Source organism: Vitis vinifera, chromosome 18 (assembly GCF_030704535.1).
Source record: "Vitis vinifera cultivar Pinot Noir 40024 chromosome 18, ASM3070453v1".
Taxonomy (NCBI): domain Eukaryota; kingdom Viridiplantae; phylum Streptophyta; class Magnoliopsida; order Vitales; family Vitaceae; genus Vitis; species Vitis vinifera.
Genome location: NC_081822.1, coordinates 18,606,613 through 18,628,146, shown reverse-complemented (window position 1 = coordinate 18,628,146; position 21,534 = coordinate 18,606,613). Strand labels below are relative to the sequence as shown.

Here is a 21,534-nt window from a genome sequence, read left to right as displayed (position 1 = left end):
GACATGGCAGCTGAAGGCTTGGAATAATTAAAGAAGGAAGTTCATTTAAGGCAAAGGTTGATATTCACGTTTATGGCAGGCCTCCTTCAATTGACCTTTGCCAGACTTGCATAATCCATCACTACGACCATACTAAGTGTCTGTCCACGTGAACTCCCTCTTGTCTCCTACCTTCACTGCTTCTCTCTCCCCCAACTTTAATTTTCACTTTCTATATCCATCCCCACATTTAATTTCTTTGCTTCCTCCATTTATTGCCATCTTACATATAATTTCACATATACTGACAAAACTATAAACTAATTTCTCCACTCCTTCACATTGATCATCACTGATCACTTTTCCTGACAAGAGAAATGAAATGCTTTTCCAAAACCCAAATGAAATGTGGGTTAGTTGTTAATGGGGGTTATTAGAAACTGAATACCTACCTCTCTTCCATCCCCATCCCCATCCCCATGCCTAGGAGGTCTCTCCAAGTGACTGTGGGAGTCTCATGCCAAAACATGTGAAGAAGCTTGAAAAGAAGGGCATGGATCATGTGAAGAGCATCAGGTGTACTTGGTTGGTGCATTTAAAGCCACCCCTTTTGGTCTCCAATATATTAGTACCTCGTCCTTCACCATATTCCTCCACCATCTCTTCTCTCTCTTTTCATTGCCTACCTTGCTTCTGCTTCCTCTTTCTAATGAAATATCTCTCCAGCTTACTCTATTTTGTGTAGTTGCTACCACCTCAAGGCTAAAAGGCAGAACAAGTATGAAGAACTCCTCCTCACTTGTACCCCACACCTCTTTCCTCCTTGTCACTCTCTTCCTGCTATTAACCCTTGGGAAAGGCCTCCGCTTCACCCACCACCATTGTATGTGTTCTCATCTCTTCTAGCCCTTCATTGAATTCATATATTTTATCATTACACAACTGACATGAACCTGCTGTATTTTTTCTCTTCAAATTAAAATGACCATTGCTTTCTGGATTATCATTTTGTTGTCTTTATGTTTTTCCAGATACTTCATCCAGCTTCCATGGAAAAGGCACCCACAATGGACATCAAAGTCATGTGAACCCTCAGGTTTGTTGCTTAATTTAAAAAAAGGAGAAAAAAATTGAAGGCATATCAATTGAAACAAATCTGATGAGCTGAATGTGGGTAATATTGCAGGAAGGAGAAAAGGAAGAAGGAGACATGAGGGTGTATCCAACGGGGTCAAGCTTACCAGACTGTTCGCACGCTTGCGGGCCGTGCTTTCCATGCAAGAGGGTGATGGTGAGCTTCAAGTGCTCAGTTGCAGAGTCCTGCCCAATTGTCTACAGGTGCACGTGTAAAGGGAAATACTACCACGTACCCTCCAATTAATACGATGCGCTTCTGTAAAAATGCATGGAATTGATGGCCATCAGCCACAAATTCAGAGAGAAAATTTCAAGATTAATGCAGCAGAAAGCTTGTAAATAGTGGAATTGAGTTTCCTTTTTTTTTTGGTTAGTTTAGTTTGTTAGTTAATGTGGGGGGTAGTTAGGAATGCAGTGTGTTTGTTTTTGGTTTGAATGGATGGAGAGGAATGAAGGTAGTCGTAGGAATGGTACCATTGTTTTTAATTTAAAAGGTTGCGGCTTTGGTAGTTTTGTTTTGGATGTAGTACGATGAATGAAATGTTATTCTGAAATTCCACTTTATTAATTTAGTACTAGCGTCTTCAATGAGAATATTTGGATATTCAATTTAGTTTCAAAGGAAAATTTTTATGGCCATATAATAACCCTGACTTTAATGCCATATAAATTAATTAAAATATATATATATATATATATTTAATCTAAGGAAAAATGGGTTTTAACTCACTAATTTCAAAAAATATATATATGTAAAATAAAGTTGAACTTTTATAAATTAATTTTATATTTATTCATTTAAAAATATATGTAATTTTTTAATAAATTAGATAATTATTTCCTCAAATACCATTTTACTTAATAATAATATTTAATAATTTATCATGCTAATTTGATAAAAATATGTTACAAATAAATATATTATAATTTTTTTATTATATAATATGAGATATAAATCATTTTGAAAAAAATTTCTAGTATCCTCGAGTGATAAATAAAATATTTTAAATTTCCTAATTAATAATGGTTTTATGTCATGTATTATATAAATCTACTCTTTTCTCTTCTTCTTTTTTAACAAAATTGAATAAAAATTTTGTTAGTTGAAATTTTAAAAATTAAAAATATAATTAAAACTAAATTGTTTAAAAATTAAATACAATTAAAACCAAAAAACTTAAAAATTTAAAAATAAAATAAAATATTGACTCCTATTTTATTTTTAATTGTTTCTTGAATCTATATTTTCTACTAATGTCATTTAACGAAGTAAAAGTTAATATATATATATATATATATATATCAATTCTCACAGTATAAAAAATTATCAATTGGTGTTATTAATGTGGTAAGTAAAAGGTCATTTTAGGAAATAATTATCTGACTTGTTAAAAAGTACATGTGTTTTAAAGTATTTTTAAATAAATGAAGATAAAATTAATTTATAAAAGTTTGGCTTCCTTTATATATATATATATATATATATATATATATATATATATATATATATATATATATATTTAAATTAATGAGTCAAAACTCACTTTTCCCTTTAATTTATTTGATGTAAATATAAGAATAAAAAAATGCAAAAAATTTATTACTTTATTATTTAATTTTTTTAAATATTCTTTTAACAATTTATAGTTATTTCAAGCTAATGATAATGAGAATTGAATCAAAAGTGATTTAAATGAAAATAAAATCTCACTTATTTTGATTCCTTAGTGCAACTTATTTTTAAAAATATTCTTCAAAAATTAAAAAACTAAAGATTTTTTTAGATAAGTTGCGTTTAAAAATAATTTTTTATTTTGATTTTATAAAAAAATACAAATTGTAAATTCAATTTATATAATGTCAATTAAATTTAATTCAGGTCTTATTAAAAATAAAAATAATTTTTAATTACAAATAAATTAAAAATAAATAGATTTAAATAAAATATGAATATTAATAATATAATATAATTTATTTTTTATTTTTTTATAAATATTATAAAAATATAGATGTTAACATTAATTGATTTATTTTGTTAAAAATAAAGAATAATTGTTCAAAATTTATAATTGCTAATACTATTCTATTTTAAATGAATATAAAAAAATAAAATTTTATTTTTAAGGTCTAAATGAGTCAAAATTTTCATTTTATATATAAATTTATTACTCAATTATGAAGATGACATTCTAAATTATTTTATTTAATCTATAATTAATTAACCAATTTTTTTGAATTTCAAATTATTCTTAGAATTTACAAAATTTATTAAAGAATCTAAAGCGTTAATTATGTCTATTATTGACAATTTATTTCTTTTTTTATATTTATTATTATTATCATTTTTACTTAATGTTGAAATGAAAACAAATTATGATTTCAACCTTACATTCCTATATGCATGCAAATACAAAAATTAGAATTATCAAATTAATTTCTATTGAAGAGAGAAAAGAAATGAAAACAAAATATTCATTATCATTCCTCATTCTCACATACCAAACACACCCTAAAAGTTTTCTCAATAGTAAATAATGAAGTACAAGTCTAAACTAATACACAACCATAATATAAACATTATAGAATATAGAATAAACTTTATAAAGTAATTATATCAATTAACTATATTATCATTTATCATATCTTACTAAGTTTAAATATTAAACTTTATAATAATATTAATTTCATACTTAATGCATCCACAACCTTAAATTTCCAATGTCAAATACCAAAAATATAATTAAAGGTTACTATATTTAAAAAAAATGAATTTTTTTTTTTTAAATTATTGATTTTTTAATGTTTAGAAAATAATTTTAAAAACTATTTTGAAAATTATGAGACTCGCAAAGCTAATAAATTTTTTTTTAAACTTAGGGGAATTATTGAGATTCATTGAGTATACCTCTTACTACCAACACTAGGAAATATGATAACTAGATGACATTGTTATTAATATTGTGAGATGGCATTATTGTAAATAAACTTGTCATGTAACGCTAATTACCCTTTAAGGTGAATGGGGTGAGGTCAAATTGTACAAACTTTTAACCAAATGAGTGTAAAAGACTATAGCTAATGATAATAAGCAATTAAAATAACAATAGAGTAAATTGAGGGAAGGGATGAGAGTTGAAAATATAAGCTTTTTAGTGGTTCGACCCAAACCTGACCTACATTCACTCTTCTCAAGGTCTAAGTAGGTTGAGGATTCCTCGAGCTTCAAAGCTTTGACCAAACTTTAATCCTTTACACTTAGATTCTCGATTACCATAGACCTTACACTTTTTTTCCAGAGATTCATCACTCTTGAATTCACTCACAAGGTAGTATTTGAAGAAGATTTATCTCATAAAAATTATAGCCACAAGTTTGAGTTCATAAAGATATAAAATGAAATTAGGATTGAAGGTGGTGCATTAAATAACTGCAATTTTTAGTTCAAATGAACTTAACAAAATGTTGAAAGCCTTTAGATTGATGAACAATAAGATTTCTTATTTTTTGCATGAATAACAGCTCAAGATGAGGTAATAGCTCTCAATATGAGGTCTCAAAAATGAGAAGAAGGGTCACACTAAATATTAGGCATAGTTTACCTTGATTGATTGACCTTAGCAATAGACATGTTACATGTTGGATGTAAAAGCACAATAGATGGTTGCTAAGAGAGACAAACTCAATCAATTTACCTAAGCAATCAATTCATTGGTTAAAGATGTTAAACTTCTAGGTCAACCATTGGCCAATGTCAAGGAATCCATAATTTTGGAGTTAGGCCACCTCAATTAATCAATCAACCAACCAATAACCATTGTTGTTCTCTAAATTTAAGGGAAAGAAACAAGTTTTGAGCTCAACACATTTGAAAAACCTTTTTGAAATGTTTTTTTACCAAGTTAAGCTTTGGTTTTTCTTGAAAGTAATTTTCATCTAATTTATAGATGAATGAAGGTTATTAAGATCATTTTGGATGAGTTAGGTGCTTCAAAATATATTTTCAATGTAATAAACTCCTAATGCACCATCCAACCTTACAAAATATGATCCTAAGGGTTTTTAACTCACTAAAGACCTTAAGATTCCATCTTGATCCTTATTTGTCTCAAGGCTTGATTAAATTCTTTTAGAAAATCAAATTTTAGTTCTAATTGACTCATTAGCACCTTAACATCATTTTGTTATCATCGAAATTACAATTAGGTGAAAAACTAGGCTAAAATTTCCTTTTTGAGGATAACAAAACTATGTCATCTAGGAGAAAAACTCTCTTAAAAATGCATAAAAATGGACAAATTAAATAGGTCACATGGAGAGCACATGCATCTTTCATCCAATACACAAAATACCATCACTTCAAAAATGTACATTGCTCAATTTTAAACTCGAAAGGGCAATGTGAAAAACATGGTATAAGATGGAGGGTAAAGTGTAATAAACCCTAAATCTAAAATTAAATCAAACTCTTAAATAATTAATATTTGCATATTTAATCATTTATAATAGTTTTATACAAAATAATTATTAATTATAAAAAGAATTTTTTTTTATTAAAGCATAAAAAAAGTTTGATGTTGATAAAAAGTGGAAAAAAAAAACAGTTATTTGATTTTTTATGTCAGTTTAAAAATTATAATTTTGAAAATATAAATGAAATTTCTAAAAATTTAATAAAAATATATAAATTTTGAAGCCTACGTGTTATTTTAAAGTTTTCAAGGCAAAAAATGTATTTATTTATTAAAAATAAACTAAATTAAATGAAATAAGATTAAGAAAAAAAAACATAAATAAATAGTTTCTCAAGCTTAATATAGACATTTTTTTTGCTTTAATTTTTTTTAATTTACATAACTATTACATTTTTTTTTTTTAAGATTCCTTTAATAAGAATTTTGGTTTCTCTTATATTTTAGCTTATATAACTGCTTAATTTTTAAAAGTTTTTATTTTTTATTTTTTTAAATCTCAATTTCTATTCAACTTTTTTTTTTTAAATCTATTTTTTAATATTTTTAAAGATTAATTATTCAAATAAGTATTTATAAATTTATAAAGTTTGTTTTGAATTCTTTAATTTTCTTTTTCAAGTTTTTTCTCATTCATTGATAAAAGCATGGAAAATAATATAATTTGAGATGAGTGTAAAGATAAAAATAATGTTGAACCCAATTAAAGATAAAGTTTGTTATCCTTTTTTTTTTTAACATCAATTGGTTTATAGAACATATGACAAAAGTCTCTTAAAAAAAAGGTGAAAAAGTGAAGGGTCATAAGTTCGAGTTACGAGGATTATAATTTAATATAATAATTATTAGGGGGCCAAAATGTCTTCCATAAGACTTGCGATAGTGTGGGGGTGTTATATGTTTCTATAAATAGAAACTCATGCTTGGAACCTACATAGAAAAATGAAAAAAAAATAATATATGTCGTAAAAGAAACTCTTAGCCACAAAATTTGTTTCAAGATAGAGGCATTTTCTTACCATTAATAATTTATTTTGTCCACAAATATTATTTATCACTAAAAGTAATTTTTAGCAATAAAACTTTTTATTCATCAATAAAATCCTTTAGTGATGAACTTGTTGTGACAACCTTGCGACAAAAATTTTTCATGGTAAAAACATATTTGCCATGGAAATCCAACTTTTTGCCATGAAAACATTTATTGCCAAACATCATATTTGTTGTAGTGTGGGTTTAAGTGACTTGAGCCCACCAAGGGCTTAGGTCACTTAATTTAGCACAAAATAGGTCTTAATTGATTCATTAATCTCACATAGTCATATAATTAATCAATTAGCCTAATCCAGATACCTTGTTCACTAATTTTTATGCAACATTATGTAATTATCAAAATGTCCTTATATACAAAAATAAACCTAGAGCCAATCCAACCCAAATAAACTATGTCATCAAGCTATATGAGTTCAAGTATGGTCCACTAAGACCCATAGGAGTATTGTTTCTTTCAAAATCTAATTCTGAAGTTGATTCAACATCTCAATACAAAGAATTAACTACACTCTAGTACCCTATGTAAATAACAATGACACAAAACCCAGATCCATGAGCTATCATCTGCTGCATGCAAACCTGTATGAATTGGTGTTTGTGATCTAACAAGGTAGTGCTACAACCTATCAAGATTACTTCTCTAATCCTTGAGTTATAGATTTCACTTATTTTATAATCAACTAACATATTTTAACTTTAAAAAGCATATATCAAATTTCCACTAAAGGAAATGTTATAACCATAGTCTTCTATATCACATATCCTTTGAATCACCCAAAGGTATACGTTGTCTCAAACCCATGAGATATTATGGTGCCTTTATTGAGAATACCTATTGCCACCTGTCTCCATCAATAGTAACTCAATCCTTAGGGATATATGACCACATTAGGGTTTCAATGAAAGCCTCTCATTGACTTTGGCACAGGCCTAATATCCTTTCAAGGTTAAGAGTCCATGTAGTATAGTTGATTGGTGAATCATGACAATCAATAGTCTTATGTCATGATTCATTATAGATTTTGTCTAATATGCATCACATACACTAGTGCACTCACCAAAGGAAACCCACCTCGACGACCAAGACAAGTCGTCCCTCCAATTAGAAGGTAATGCACTACAATCCTTACTGGATTGCCCAAATCCATGAACTAATTATAGAAAACATATCTACATAGGATTTTGAGTAGGGACCACTAATGTTGGGACTGAGCCCCTAAAAGCAAGGCATAATGTAGTAAAGTTAGACTTAATTGTCCCCTTGCTATCCTTTTTGGTGAATTGAAACTGATTTGAGTATTCAACTCATGTCTCTTCCATTGTACATGACTTATGGGCATTAGGAGTTGCATAGAAATACAAGTCATGGGTCATCATGGGTTTCTTGTAAGTAAATAAGTTGTCCACAACCAATTCATGGATTTAAGCAATCTAATAAAGACTGAAGTGTATTACCTCCTAATTAGAGTGATGACTTGTCTTGGCAGTTGGAATTGGGTTCCCATGGTGAGTACACTAGTGTATGTGATGCATACTGGATAAGACTTATGGTGAATCATGACACAAGGTTATCAATTGTCATGATTCACCAAACTACTATACTTCATGGACTCTCAACCTTGAGATGATATTGAGTTTGTGCCAAAATCAACCAAAGGTTTTGACCTATAAATGAGACCTTAAAGTGGTCATATATCCCTATAGATTAGGTCACTATTGATGAAGGTTGGTGGCTATAGGTATTCTCAATAGAAGTACCATGATATCTCATGGGATTAAGGCAATGTGTCCCCTTAGGTGATCTAAAGAACATGTGATCATGAAATTTATGATCATAGTAATTCCTTTAGTGGAATTTGACATATGCTCTTTGAAGTTAGAGTATGTTGGTTGATCACATAATAAGTGAGAGTTGTAACTCAAAGATTTGAGAGGTAATCTTGATATGAGATAACACTACCTTGTTAGATCATAGACACCAATTCATGGGAACTCTACGTGCAATGGATAGTAGGTCATGGACCCAAGCTTTGTCTCGTTGTTATTTACATAGGGTACTGGAGTGTAGTTGATTTTATTTAATGAAATATTGAATCAATTTCATGTTGGGACTGGATTACTCTATTCTCATGCCCTAGATCTCATAGGGTGCATGCATTTATCCTTATGGTTCTCTAAATCTAACGCAAGATAAAATAATGACTTCAAAAACCATTATAAAATAAATATCTAAAGAAAAAAGTGTCCATACCTGGATCTGGATTTTCCCATATCAATTCCTTGTGGTGAAGAACATGCCTAGAAAAATTGGAGAATCTCTCCTCATTATGCTACCCATGTGCGTGTACCATGTGATTGTCGTGCACTTGACCTATGCACATCACATGTGATTTCCATGCTTGTAGCTTATACGCATCCCATGTGGTTCTTGTGCATGCGACCTATGTGATTCTAGTGCGTTTCTCATACATCCAAGATCTTCCGTCTAATGACTCTTCCTTGTGTCTAGGCACTTAGATGGTTAAGATCTCATTGGTGGAGACTAAGGTTTTCTCTCTAGATTGAAAAGGGAGAATGATAAGATCTCGAAACCTTAACCCCTAAAGGGATATTTATAGGCTTCCTACTATGCTTGAGTGACTTAAGTCCACCATGGGCTTGGGTCACTTAATATAACTCAAAAAGGTTGCTAATTGATTAATTAACCTTATAAGGCCCTAATTAATCTATTAACCCAATCCACACATATCACTTATCCCTGTGCAACCTTGTGTAATTATCAAAACGCCCTTATGCACAAAAGTGAACTAAAAACTCACCCAACCCTTATAAACCGTGTCATCAAGGGATATAAGCTCAAAACAGGGACCACTAAGACCCATAGGAGTACTAGCTCCCTCAATCAAATTTTGAAATTGACTTAACATCTCACTACATAGAGTCAATTACACTTCAATACCCTATCTATATTACAACGAGACACCAAGTGCTCAGGTCTGTGACCTACTACCCACTATATGCAGACTCTTCATCAATTAATGTTCAAAATCTAACAAGGTGGTATTATCACCTATCAAGATTACCTCTCAAATCCTTGAGTTATAGATCTCACTTATTATGTGATCAACTAACATACTCTAGCTCCAATAAGCATATGTCAAATTCAACTAAATGAATTACTATAGTCACATATTTCATGATCACTTGTCCTTTGAATCACCCACTCAGACATACTATCTCAATCCCATGAGATATCATGGTGCCTCTATTAAGAATACCTATTATCACCAGTCTCTATCAATAATGACCTAATCCACATGGATATATGACCACTTTAGGGTCTCACCCATAGGTTAAAGCCTCATGTTGATTTTGGCACATGCTTAATAACCTCTTAAGGTTGAGAGTTCTAGTAGTATAGTAGCTTAGTGAATCATGACAATTGATAGCCTTATTTCATGATCACTTGTCCTTTGAATCACCCACTCAGACATACTATCTCAATCCCATGAGATATCACGGTGCCTCTATTAAGAATACCTATTGTCACCAGTCTTTATCAATAATGACCTAATCCATATGGATATATGACCACTTTAGGGTCTCACCCATAGGTTAAAGCCTCATGTTGATTTTGGCACATGCTTAATAACCTCTTAAGGTTGAGAGTTCTAGTAGTATAGTAGCTTAGTGAATCATGACAATTGATAGCCTTACGTCATGATTCATTGTAGGTCCTGTCCAGTGTGCATCACATACACTAGTGTACTCACCATAGGAAGCCCATCATGACGACTAAGACAAGTCATACCTCTAATTAAGAGGTAGTGTACTATAGTCTCTACTAGATTGCCCAAATCCATGAACCAATTGTGAACAACTTATCTACTTAAAAGGAACCTATGATTTGTATCTTTTGTGAATTCCTAATGCACACAAGTCATGTACAATGCAAAAGATATGGGCTAAATGTTCAAATCAATGTCAATGCACCAAAAGGATAGCAAGGGGATAGTTAAGTCTAACTTTGTTACATCATATTTTACTTTTAAGGGCTCAATCCCAACACTTCAAAATTGGTTATGAGGGATCCAGTACTCCTATGGGTCCCAATGGTCCTCGCTCTGAGCTCATATACCATGATGACATGATTTATGAGGGTTAGATTAGCTCTAGGTTCATTCTTATGCATAAGGGCATTTTGGTAATTATGTAAGGATGCATAGGGGATGAACAAGGTCTTTAGTTTTGGATAATTGATTAATTAAATGACCATATGTGGTTAATTAATCAATTAAGACCTGTTTTAAGCTAGATTAAGTAACTCAAGCCTTGATGGGCTTAAGTCACTTAAGCCTAATGGGCAACCCTTTAAACACCTCTTCATGGGTTAAGGTTTTTAAATGACTTTTGGTGAGAGTTGTCTTCTACTTCCATAGAAAGAGAGATTCATAGCTTCTTTGCTTCCAAATCCCACACTTTAGAGTGCCAAGATAGTGGTACAAGTCATCAAGCGAAAGATCTTAGGTTACAAGACATTCAGGCATGTTATTCAATGCAAAGAACTAATCTAGGAACATCCAGATCTAGGTATGAGCACTTTTTCTCTAGACATTTATCTTATTAGGGTTTTTATAGTCATTTGTTTCTACTTCGATAGACTTAGAGAAACCTAGGATAGTTTACATGTAACCTATGAGATCCAGGGACAACGAATGGAGTAATTCAAGGTTCCCAACCACTAGAACCCGTAATAAAATAATGGCTCCCTAAAAATGCAATTTTGAATTTAATTCTTCACTCTACTAAGGATAATCAACTGCACTCCAATGTCCTATGAAATTACAATGACCCTTGCTCAAAACACATCCTACTATCCACTGCATGCAAACTTCCCATGAATTGGTGTCCATGCTTTAACAAGGGAGTGTTATCACCTATCAAGAGTCATCTTCAATGCTTGAGTTACAAATCTCACCTATTATGTGATCAATTGATATAATTTAGCTCCAAGAAGCATATGTCAAAATCTCACTAAAGGAATTGTTATGGTCATAGTCGTTTAGATCACATGTCCTTTCGATCACCTAAGGAGACACATAATGTCAATACCATAAGATATCATGGTGTCTCCATTGAGAATATCTAGTGCCACCAACCTCTATCAATAATGGCCTAATCCATAGGGATATATGACTACATTAGTATTGGGAAACTTGGATTACTTCATTCATATGCCTTGGATCATTAGAGTACATGAAATCTTGTTCTAGGCTTTTTAGATCTATTACTACTAGGAACCTTAGATATCTCCATTCCCATACCCTAGACCATATAGGTGAAATCAAACTACCCTAGTTCTCAAGATCTTATGCAACAAAAGCAAAAATAACATATTTACAAAACTAAGATTCAAAGAAAAGGCATTACAAAAACTTTACCTCTGATTTAGATGTTCTCAAATCAATTCCATTTGATCAAGATGAAGAACAAAGAATCCAGAAGTCTCGCACACCCAAGATCCTCTATCCAATAACTCAACCATGATCTTGGCATTCCAAAGTGTGGGCTTTGAAATGGAGGAATCCTAGGGGCTCTGTTTGTGGAAGTGGAAGATAGCTCTCACCATAAAGTGATGGAAATTGTAACCCTTAAAGGGTATTTATAAGGTTCCCCTACTTGGCTCATGTGACTTGAGTCTTGGGTCATTTAATTTAACCCAAAAAGGATCCTAATTGATTAATTAACCACACATAGTCATCTAATTAATCAATTAACCCAATCCAAACCAATCTAATCCTTATAAACCATTTCATCATGGTATATGATCTTAGAGCAAAGACTATTAGGATCCATAGAATTACTAGCTTCCTCATAATCTATTTTTGAAGTTGATTCAACATTCCACTAAAGAGAACCAACTACACTCCAATACCCTATGCAAATAACAAGAAGACAAAGCTCAAATCTATGACCTACTATCCATTGCATGCAGATTCCCTAGGAAGTAGTGTTTGTAATCTAATAAGGTAGTGATATCACCTATCAAAATTACCTTTCCAGTCCTTAAATTAGAGATCTCAATTATTATGTGATCAATTGACATACTCTAGCTCTAAAAGCATAGTTTAAATTTTCACTAAAGGAAATGTTTCACCATAAGCTTTTAAATCAAATGTGGACACACTATCTTGATCCATGAGCTATCATGGTGCCTCTATTGAGAATACCTATTGTCATTAGCCTCTATCAACTGTGACCCAATCGATAGAGATATATGACCACTTTAGGGTCTCACCCATAAGTTAAAGCCTTTTGTTAAACTTGGCATAGGCTCAATATTCGCTCAAGGTTAAGAGTCCATGTAATATAGTAGTTTGGTGGATCATGATAATTAAAAGCTTTACATCATGATTGACCATAAGTCCTATCCAATATGTATCACATGCACTAGTGCACTTATTATGGGAAAACCATCTAAACGACAAATATAAGTCATCCCTCCAATTAGGAGATAGTGCATTATAGTCTCAAATGGATTGGCCAAATCCATAAGCCAACTGTGAACAACTCATCACTTTGCAAGAAACTCATGACTTAGATTTTTTATACAACTTCTAATGCACCCATGTCACGTACAATGCAAGTGATCTGGAACATGTATTCTCAAATAACCAATTAATGCAAATGGGATAATAAAGGAAAACCAAGAAACATAAATAAATGAATTTATAAATGAATCTTTATTTGTTACATTATATCATGTTTTCTAAGACTCAATCCTAACAAACTTCCACTAACCCTAAAGCATGCTAGGAATACATCTGACACCTAAGTTATCCCTATGACCATCAAAGAATCTAGTAGACAAAGTCTTTATGAAGAAATCCTCTAGGTTCTTTTCAAAAACACAATTGCATCTCTTCTCATTACTATCTCATGTATGAAGTGATACTTTCTCTCAATGTGCTTAGTCTTTTGGTGATTTCCTGGTTCTTTAGACTATGTCATCGCCCCACTATTATCACAAAATAGTACCAAGGGCAATACAACCAAAAGTACTACCCCAAGTCCTAAAAGAAAATTTTGAAGCCAAACAGCTTCTTTTGTTGCTTTACAAGCAACAACATACTCAACTTCCATAGTAGAGTCAACAATACAAGATTTTTCTCACTTGTTCAACTAACATTCCCACCACCTAGAGTGAACACAAAACTAAAGGTAAACTTGCGAGAGTCTCTATTAGACTAAATGTTTGAATTTGTATGCCTAACAGGTAACAATTCATTGCAATGATACACCATCATATAATTCCTCGTTCTTTAAAGATACTTAAGTATATGTTTGACCATCGTCCAATGCTCCATCCCTAGATTGGACTAATATCTACTCACCATCTCTACAAAAAAAAAAAACAAATATCCAGTCTAGTACATAGCATTGCATACTTGAAGAGGCACTCCATGCCTAAAGGGTAGCAAACCCTTCTTTAAGTCCTACATCACATACTTAACTAAAAGCTTGTCAATTTAGGTGGCCTAAGACAATGCGATCTTCCTATTCTTTCAATCCTAAAGGATCTTTATCCCAAGAATATATTGCGTCTCACCTAGATCCTTCATTTGGAATTGAATAGATAACCAGATCTTGAATGATAATTATAAGCCTACATCATTCCCAATGAGTAAAATGTCATTAATGTACAAGACCAAAAACACCACCATACTTTCCTATGTTTTCTTGTACACATAAGGCTCATTCTCGTTTTGATCAAAATCAATAGTCTTGATAGTCTGATCAAAATGCCTATTCTATAAGCAAAATACATGTTTTAATCCATAAATGGATTTATGCAACTTACACAAAAGGTGTCAGTGGCCAACCATCATATTAAATTGAAAACTCACATAAATTCATCATTGGGGCCATGAGATGAAAAACATGTCCTACATTATAGAATTAGCACACCTTAGAGTAAATCTAATGTGCAAAATCTTATCAAAATGGTCTAATACCAATTGTTAGGAATCTTAGATCTCTTTGTTCCTATACCCTGAATTATATAGGTAGATGAAAACTACCCTAAGCCTCTAGATCCTATGCACAAGAAGCAAAAATAAGATTTTTACAAAGCTAGGATCCAGAGAAAATGTATTAGAAAAACTTTACCTCTAATTTTGATGTTCTAAAATCAATTCCGCTTGGTGAATATGAAGAACAAAGAATCTAGAAGTCTTGTACACCCAAGATCTTCCGCCCAATGACTGGAATTACGATCTTGGCACTCCAAAGTGTAAGTTTTGAAAAAGATAAATCATAGGCTCTCTCTCTCTCTTTGGAGATGGAAGACGGCTTTCACCAAAAAGTGATAGAAATCCTAACCCCTAAGGGGTATTTATTGGATTTCCTTACTAAGTTTTAACTAACTTGAGTCCAGTAAGGCTTAGATCACCTAATCTAACCCAAAATGGGTCTTAATTAATTAATTAACAACACAGGGTCATCTAATTAATCAATTAGCCTAATCCACAGACTTTGTTCACTATCCCATGTATAATCTTACATAATTACTAAAATACCCTTATACACAAAGTGAACCTAAAGTCAATCCAACCATCATAAACCCTATCATCATGGTATATGAGTTCAGAATGGGGACCATTGGGACTCATAGGAGTATTGACTCCTTTAGAATCCAATTCTTAAGTTGATTCAACATTCCACTAAAGAGAATCAACTATAATCCAATACTTTATGTAAATAACAACGAGACAAAGCTTAGGTTCATGACCTACTATCCACTACACGCAAACTCCCTATGACTTGGTATCTATAATCTAATAAGGTAGTGTTATTACTTATCAAAATTACCTTTCCAATCCTTAAGTTATAGATCACACTTATTATGTGATCAATTGATATAGTCTAGCTCCAAGGAACATATGTCAAATTTCCATTAAATGAAATGTTATGGCCATAGTCTTCTAGATTATATGTCATTTGGATCACCCAACAGGATACACTATCTCAATCCATGAGAGACCATGTTGTCTCTATTGAGAATACTTGTTACCACCAACTTCTATCAACAATGACACAATCCATAGGGATATATGACCATTTTAGGGTCTCACCCATAGGTTACAACCTCCTATTGACTTTGGCACAAGTTCAATATTCTCTCAAGGTTAAAAGTCCATGTAGTATAGTCTTATGCCATGATTCATTATAGGTCATGTCCAACGTGCATCACATATAGTAGTGCACTTACCATGGGAAAGTCATTTCGATGGCCAAGAGAATTCATCTCTCCAATTAGGAGGAGTGCAATACAATCTCAGATAGATTGCCTAAATCCATGCATCGACTATAGATAACACATCACTTTACAAGGAACCCATATCTTTAATCTTCCATACAACTCCTAATGCACCCAAGTCGTGTACAATGCAAGTGATGTGGGGCATGTATGCTTAAACAACCAATTAATGCAAATGGGATAATAAAAGGAAAGCAATAAACATAAATAAATTTATAAATAAATCTCTATTCGTTACATCATGTCATGTTTTCCAAGGCTCAATCCCAACAATTACATAGCAGAAATATGGAATTTAAAACCAAAATAAATATCAAAAATCTAGATATTACTCACATACCTACAATCTGGATGTTCCCAAATTGATTCTTGTCAATGTAGAATGCTCCAAAACTACATATGATCTCGTAAATGTAGTAGTCTTCCACTCGATAACTCCTCTTTGAGTCTAGGAAAACAGATGGTGGAAATCTCTCAGATAGAGACTAAGGTTTTCTTTTTGAACTGAGGGAAGAAGCAGTTAGATTAAAGTTATAACCCTTAAGATGGGTATTTATAGGCTTCCTATTGAGCTTCAATGACTTGAGCCCACTATGGGCTTAGGTCCTTTTAATTTAGCATAAAAAGGTTGCTAATTGATTAATCACCCAACAAAGTTCTAGTTAATCAATTAGCCCAATCCAAAAACCCATGTGTAATCTTGCATAATTATTAAAATGTTGATACACACAAGTAAACTAACAACTCATCCAACCTTCATAAACCTTGATATCAAGGAAAGATGAATTCAAATGAGGATCAATAGGACTCATAAGACAATTCGGACTCCCTCATAATCCAATTCTGAAGTTGACTCAATATCCCACTATAAAGAGACAATTACACTATAATACCTTATGCATATTACAAAGAAACACTATGTGTTTAAGTCTGTGACTTACTATGCATTGTATATAGTCTCCCCATGATTGGTGATTTGTAGTCTAACAAGATGAAAGTCATCAGCCTTTCAAGACCACCTTTACCATCTTCGAGGTATAGATCCTCCTATTATGTGATCAAACGACATACTCTAACTCACTAAGAACATATATCAAATTCCACTAAAGGAATTACTACGAGCCTACATATTTTATGATCACATATCCTTAAGATCACCCAAGATGATACACTATCTCCAAGTCTACGAGATATCATGATGTCTCTATTGAAAGTACTTGTTGCTATTGACTTTTATCAATAATGACCCAATCCATAGGGAATAAACATATGATCACTTTAGGATCTCACCTATAGGCCAAATCCCTTGTTAACTTCGGCACAAGTTCAATATTCTCTTAAGGTTGAGAGACTATTGAAAATGAGAATATTTGACTCAAATTTATTGTTGATCTCTAAGGATTACCTAGTTGTATTTTATGTTTAAATATAAGCCTAGTCAACTCTATAAATTAGGAAAGTTGGTTGTATAATTATTTCATTCATTTTTTATTATTTTGTTCTTTGTTTAGTTCTTTGTAGAGCCTATAACTAGTGTACATCGTGTATATCATTCTTGTAATAAATGAAATACCATTTTTGTCACTCAAACAATTCTCTCCTAGTTTTTTTTATTGTTTATATGGTATCAAAGTAAGAACTTTATTTTTTTACTCTTTTTTGGATTCAGAAAAAATTACCAGGACTTATTCCTTGTAAACTGCACATTTTTTCTCCTCTCAAATTGAAATCCTAGCCTCTCACGATGGATCAAGTCTCATCTAAATTCACCCCTCCTCCTTCAAAACCTACTAAAAACTATGGCCTCAATTATAATTCGCATTATGTTCAAATAACCACTATACACCTCAATGGAGACAATTTTATGCGTTGGTCTCAATGAGTGCATATGCCTATTCAAGGGAAATGAAAGATTAGGTACTTAACTAGTGATACAAAGGTACCTGATTTGAAGGATATGACTTATGCCACTTGGAATGTAGAAAATTCCATAGTTATAACCTGGCTTATTAATTCAATGGATGAAGACACATCGCCTCTAACTATATGTATTATCCAACTACTAAGGAACTCTACGATAATATTTCCCAAATGTATTATAAACTCAACAATACTTTAATACTTCAATACTACAACTTGAATAAATTTGATAAGGGGGAAACGTCACCAAATACTTCAATATTTTGAAAAGGATGTGAGAAGATATAGATATTTGCAATGACTATGAATATAAATCTTCAGATGATTGTGATCACCATAAGAAGATGGTAGAAAATGATTGAATCTACAAATTTATTGTTGGCCTAAATATAGAATTTGATGAAGGGGTAGGATCATTGGTCGTGGTCATCTTCCTTCACTTGGAGAGATATTTTTTGAAACTCAAATGGAGGAAAGTCGTCATAGTGTTATGCTTGGGAAAAATAAGGTAGGGGCATTAATTAAAAATCCTAGTCATTACTAATGTAAATGCAAGTAGAATTTTTAATAACCAACACAAAGCCAAGGACAAGCCTTGGATATGGTGTGATTTCTACAACAAACCTTATCATGCACATAAGACATGTTGGAATATTCATGACAAACTTGCCAATTGGAAGAGCAACGAGCCTAGAGACCAATTTTCTCTACAAATGAGACTGATGTTAGTCCCTTTAGTAAAGAGCAGATGGCTTATCTTCTAAAGTTGCTAAAACCCAATCCATAGTTTGGTACTCCTAATGTTTCTCTAGCTCAAACAGGTAGCAACTCTAGTACTTTCTCTTGTCATTCTAGTCCTACATCTTGGATCATTGATTCAAGTGTTTTTTATCACATGATAAATCTCTCTCATGTATTTCATGGTTATTCACCTAGTTTTGGTGATAAATAAGTTAGAATTGGGTATTAAAATTTTTCATCTATTGTAGGAAAAGGTTCCATTAAATTTTAAAAAAAAAAAACACCTAAAATTTGTGCTTCATGTCCCTAATCCTGCATGTAATAATATCTTATATGTGAGTCAACTCTCTAAAGATTCTAATTTTCGTGTTATTTTTTTTATTCTCTTTATGAATTTCAAGACCTGAGCATGGGGATGGTGATTGGCAATGCTAGAATGGTGGATGGTCTCTACTATTTTGATGACAACTTCTTCCGAAATAAACAAGATCAAGGCTTTAGTACTAGTATTAGTTCTCTCTTTGTTCATGAACAAATAATGATTTGGCATTTTAGATTAGGACATCTTAGTTTTTCTTATTTGAAGTATCTATTTCCTATCTTATTTTAAAATATGGATTGTGCATTCTTTCAATGTGACAATTTTCATTTATCAAAGAGCCATCCTACTAGTTACAGTTTCAAAGCATATTGTGCCTCAAAACCATTTTACTTAATTCACAACGACGTTTGGGATCCTTTAAAAATTACCACATCTACAAGAAAAAAATGGTTTGTGACTTTCATAGATGACCACACTTGGCTATGTTAGGTATATTTGATAAATCATAAATCTAAAGTTGAAAATTTGTTAAAAAAAAAAAATCTATACTATGATGGAAAACCAATTTCAAACAAAAATAAGAATACTTTGTTTTGATAATGGAACTAAGTACTTGAATCAAGTTTTGGGAAATTTTTTATAGTAAAAAGGGATTCAACATCAATCTACTTGTAGTAATACCCCTCAATAAAATGGTATTGCCAAGAAAAAAAATAGATATTTACTTAAAGTTGCACATGCCATTATGTTCTCAATGCATGTATCAAAATATTTATAGGGAGATGTTATTTTGAGACATCTTATTTGATAAATAAAATGTCTACTCATGTTTTAAAATATAGAACACCTTCAAAGTGTTTCAAAATTTTATTCTATAAATTTTGACTTTTCTCTAACTTACCTTAGAAAATTTTTAGGTGCACTATGTTTGTTCACATGCCTAGTAGGCTTCAATCCAAACTTGATCCTAAAGCAGAAAAATGTGTGTTTATCAATTATTCACCAAGTAAAAAAGGATATGAGTTTTATAATCCTCAAATTAAAAAAAAAAATTGTGATTATAAATGTCTCATTTATGGAAGTCGACCTTACTTTGGACTAAACTGTCTTCAGAGGCAAATAAAGAATAATGAAGCTCAATTTTGGGAAACAACTATTCATCTACCTAATACCTTTTTTCTCGTACCTGTTCTTGATCTGTCCACTTATAATAGTCAGGAAATTAGTAGTCACAATAACAAAAAGATGGAAAAACTAACCTACCATTAACAAACTTCAATGACTCCTAAACAAAGGGAGAAATACTAAGATAGAATCACATAATCCTTCCTTTGAGCTCTATGTTTACACTAGAAATGATACTGATAAAAAAATTAAAATAAAATACAGACTTGCCTACAATTCTAACACAAGACCAACCATTGTCTCCAAGCAATGGTCCATCTACTACTTTAGGAAACTCTAATCCTTCTTTGTCAAATTCCACCCCTACTATTTTCGATCTTGATGTACCTATGGCACTTAGCAGTGGAGTTCAAACCTATACAAAACATTCCATTTCTAAATATGTGTCATATCATAAGCTTTCTAAGTCTCACAAAGCTTTTACTTGTAAAAATTTTCACCTATTTATCTCAAAAACCATCCAAGAAGCCTTAGATAATGTACATTGGAAATTAGTAGTTTTGGAAGAGATCAATGCTTTGAAAAAATAAAATAAAAATGGGACATAGGAGATAGTTAACTTACTGAGGGAGAAGAAAATGGTAGGATGCAAATGAGTGTTTATGGTCAATTGTAGAGCTTATGGAAGTGTAGAAAGGTATAAGGCATGTTTAGTGGTAAAAGGATTTACATAGACTCACGGTATTGATTACTAAGAGACTTTTGCTCAAGTCACAAAGATTAATTCAATTTATGTCTTACTATCCTTAGTCATTAGTCTTGACTAGCCCTTACACCAGTTAGATGTTAAAAACTCATTCTTAAATGAGAATGTTGAAAAGGAAGTCTTTATGAGCCTACCACCAAGCTGTGCAAAACATCTTAGTGAAGGGAATGTGTGTAGACTAAAAAAAATCCTTATATATCCTCAATCTCTCATAGCATGGTTTGGGCAATTTGGAAAAACTGTAAAGGGCCACAAATATACACAAAGTCAAGCAAATCACATTATGTTCTATAGACACTCAAAAGAAGGAAAGATTGTTATTTTGATTATTTATGTTGATGATATAATATTAATATATGATGATCATGTTAAGCTCAAAAGACTCAAAAGAGCTCTTGCTGATAACTTTGAAATCAAAGACTTGGAAGCCTTAAAGTATTTTCTTGGAATGGATTTTGCTTGGTCTAAAAATGGAGTCTTTGTTTTTCAATGAAAATATGTGTTAATCTTCTTAGAGAGATAGGTTTACTCAATTGCAAGGTAGCAAAGACACCAAATAAACCTAATTTGAAGCTTTAATATACTAAACTTGAAGATGTAAAGAATAGGGAACAATTTCAAAGGTTGGTTGGCAAATTGATTTATCTATCACATACCCACCTAGATATATCTTTTGTAGTGACCATGGTAAGCAAATTTATGC

The 21,534-nt window shown here is 31.7% G+C and overlaps 1 protein-coding gene across 1 annotated transcript; it reads left to right on the top strand.

Annotated features, from left to right (window-relative positions):
- The first annotated feature begins 554 nt into the window (after window positions 1-554).
- LOC100854851 (protein EPIDERMAL PATTERNING FACTOR 2) lies at window positions 555-1,680 on the top strand. The gene is made up of 3 exons (XM_059734691.1): window positions 555-862; window positions 1,011-1,075; window positions 1,166-1,680. The coding sequence occupies exons 1-3, from the start codon at window positions 760-762 to the stop codon at window positions 1,358-1,360; spliced, it is 363 nt and encodes a 120-aa protein (XP_059590674.1). The 5' UTR covers window positions 555-759; the 3' UTR covers window positions 1,361-1,680.
- The last annotated feature ends 19,854 nt before the right edge of the window (window positions 1,681-21,534 follow it).